Below are 3,388 nucleotides of genomic sequence, written 5' to 3' on the forward strand. Positions count from 1 at the left end.
AGCTGCTGGTGGGAATTTTCTTCTATAGTGACTGACTGGTGACGGTGGTGTCATTGTTATAAAAGTATAAAACTATATACTGACTGACTGACTCAAGCGTAAGCCGAGCCGATTGAGAAGCCGAAGTTCGCGCTACCCGCAACCCGATAATAGCACGCGCGGTTGCACGTGCATAGGCAGTGCGAACACGTAAGACTCTCACGGGACGAAAGAAAGAAAAATAAAATAAATTATGACAAATTGACAATTATAAAATAATAAATAAATAAAGAAAAGTAGCGCACTGTAATAAAATAAGCGACAAGGACAAGGGGTCGCGTATATAACTACCCCCATTCCCAAACGCACCTTTCAGTGCTGTTGTTTTAACTCTCACCAACTCTTCTCAAAGCAGAGAATCAGAGAGAGAGAGAGAGAGAGAGAGAGAGTACAGTAAGAACGCGCATCCTTCAGTTCAGCCATTTATTCCTCTCAGCAGCAAAGCGTGACACACTCTTTGCTTTCTTCTTTTCTCTCTCTCTTGCATTACACACCTGCAACTGCACCACAATCAAAATCTCTTTGTTTGTCAGAATTAAAGCGAAAAATTTATTATATAGAGAGTGGGACTGAGAGAGGGTGAGAGTCAATGGAGCTCAGTAAATTGACCCTTGAGATCTTCTCCAAACTGGAGCAGAAATGGCTCTCTCACTGCAAAGTCACAAACAAAACCCGCATTCTCAGTATTGACGGCGGAGGAACCACAGCCATTGTTGCCGGCGCTTCTCTCATCCACCTCGAGGATCAGATCCGTCTCCAGACGTCCGATCCCCACGCTCAGATTGCTGATTTCTTCGACATCGTCGCCGGTACCGGCATTGGCGCTCTCCTGGCCGCCATGATCACCGCAGCAGATGCCTTCGGCAGGCCTCTCTACACTGCCAGAGACGCCGTCCGTCTCGTTACGGAGAGGAACTCCGAACTTTACAAGCTCAAATCCGTCGGAATATTTCGCCGGCGCCGGAGATTCTCTTCCAGGAGCATGGATAACGTGCTGAAGCAAGTGTTCCAGAGAAAGGACAACGGACGGTTGTTGACCTTGAAAGACACGTGTAAACCTCTTCTTATCCCTTGCTTTGACCTCAAGAGTTCGGCGCCATTCGTGTTTTCTCGAGCCGATGCGTCCGAATCTCCGAGCTTCAACTTCGAGCTCTGGAAGGTATGCCGCGCAACCTCGGCGACACCGAGCAATTTCGAGCCCTTCCACTTCACTTCCGTCGACGGAAAGACCACCTGCTCCGCCGTGGACGGCGGCCTGGTAATGAACAACCCTACGGCAGCGGCCGTCACGCACGTTCTCCACAACAAGCGCGATTTCCCGTCTGTGAACGGCGTGGAGGATCTCTTTGTCCTTTCCTTGGGAAACGGATCTTCGAACGCGAAGGCATGCGAGGACCGCGGTTGCTCAACGTCGTCGGTGGTTGACATTGTGCTCGACGGTGTTTCCGAGACGATTGACCAGATGTTGGGGAACGCCTTCTGCTGGAACCGTACGGACTACGTCAGAATCCAGGTACGTGAATGGTTCTACTTTTTCTTCGGTTTTATATATCTGATCTCTGCGTTGTGGTCAGAAATCAGAATCCAGATACTGTTTGGTTTACTAGAAAATGAAAAAGGAAAATGGAACGAATGAATTGACGGCGTGTGTTGTGTTGCAGGCGTTTGGTTTGGGAAATGAAGCAATGAGGAAGGATATAGTGAAGGAAGAGGAGGAGGTGCTGAAAGAGAGGGGACTGGAGTCGTTACCGTTTGGCGGGAAGCGGTTACTGACGGAGACTAACGGAAACAGAATCGATAACTTCGTGCAACGTCTTGTTGCTACCGGAAAACCCAGCCCGCCGTCTAGTCCCTGCAAGGATTCCGCCGTCACTCCTCTTTCTAACGGCCGCTAGCTTCTTCTTTTTTAATTTTTTTTTAATTTTTTTATTTAGATTTTAACGCTGTAAACTGCAAGCAAAGTGGTTTTACCTACGTATGCCACTTGTCAGAGTTAATAGCATTTAATAAATTACCTGGTAGAATTACTTGTTACTTTCTTTTCCAGTTTATCTCGCTTGATTCAGATTATGATTTCTTGGAGTGAAGGAAGGATTAGACTCATTAGAGGCAATAATGATGGACTTAGTTTAACCGAACAGAGACACAACGATTGGACTTTCTGTTTATCGTTTTCATTTTTCTTCTTCTTTGCCTTGAAACGGTAATGGTTAAATCCCTAAAATTTTACCAAAAAAAATCCCTATAATGGCTGCGTGATTTGTGGAACCGGAGACCAGACTCTTTTTACTCTGAAAATTAGAAAGCTTATAAAAGGATACTCGTTGGAGGCCATATTTGTAATTTTAATATAAATTTTTACTTATGTTAATTGTAATTCATGATGCGGGCTTCTTCTTAATTTAGATTTTTTGGTTAAAAATAAAAAACCTAGAAAGGCTGAATTGGGTTTTGGGTCGGGACACGTCTACCAATGTAAATGAGTTAAGTCGATTTAATTAATATTGAATTAGACTTAATTTATTACAAATAGTAAAATAGAACATACATAGACTTTTAATAAAATTTATTTAGAAAACTAAGTCATAGATTTTCTTATACATGTCAAGTCTATAGGTCTACAGGTTGACTTATATCATATTATTTATTTTATTTAAATAAAATTATTATTTTAATAATTTTGAATAATAAAATAATATTATTTTAGTTATTCTTTTAATTATTGAATATTTAATAAACTTAAACAGGTTAACAGTAGGGATGGCAAAAACGAGTCAACCCGTCGGGTTGGCTCGCAACCCGTCCTAAATGAGTCGTGTTGGGTTGGCCTAAATGAGCTGTCAACCCGACCCGATACAACCCAAACCCAAACGAGCCAGCCCGCGGGTCAAACGAGCCAGCTCGCGGGTTGGGTTTTTTTTTTTTTAATTCAAAAAAATATATGATTGTATTAAAGTAATAATAATAATAATAATATGAAAAGTCCAAAACTGCCATATGCTCACATCGTCGTCACTCGTCACTTTTCTTAACCTTAAGATTCTTCTGCCCCCTTGGGTAGCTTGTTCACCCTGTTACCATTAACCTTGCATCTTCGGGTCTATTGGCCTATTCTCTTAACAAACGCAATCCACTACTCCCAAGGTGCAATACCCTTTTCTCTATATTTCTCTATATTTCTTTTTTATTTTCCCCCAATATATATATGAAAATGGATTCATTGTTCTTCTTCTATGTTGTTGACATTATAAGATTTGTTACTTCAATCTTTTTTCTTTTTCCAATTTGGGTACCTTTGAAGAGATCAAAGTTGGAACCTTTTGGCAGTGTTGATAATTTTAGCAATGTT

At 41.9% G+C, this 3,388-nt stretch overlaps 1 protein-coding gene across 1 annotated transcript; it reads left to right on the forward strand.

Annotated features, from left to right (window-relative positions):
* The first annotated feature begins 628 nt into the window (after positions 1–628).
* LOC133302389 (probable inactive patatin-like protein 9) lies at positions 629–1,934 on the forward strand. The gene is made up of 2 exons (XM_061502161.1): positions 629–1,552; positions 1,701–1,934. Exons 1-2 carry the CDS (start codon positions 629–631, stop codon positions 1,932–1,934), a joined length of 1,158 nt encoding a protein of 385 aa, XP_061358145.1.
* The last annotated feature ends 1,454 nt before the right edge of the window (positions 1,935–3,388 follow it).

This window comes from Gastrolobium bilobum, unplaced genomic scaffold (assembly GCF_033153095.1).
Source record: "Gastrolobium bilobum isolate Gb01-03AN ecotype WA unplaced genomic scaffold, APGP_CSIRO_Gbil_v1 utg528, whole genome shotgun sequence".
NCBI classification, from domain to species: domain Eukaryota; kingdom Viridiplantae; phylum Streptophyta; class Magnoliopsida; order Fabales; family Fabaceae; genus Gastrolobium; species Gastrolobium bilobum.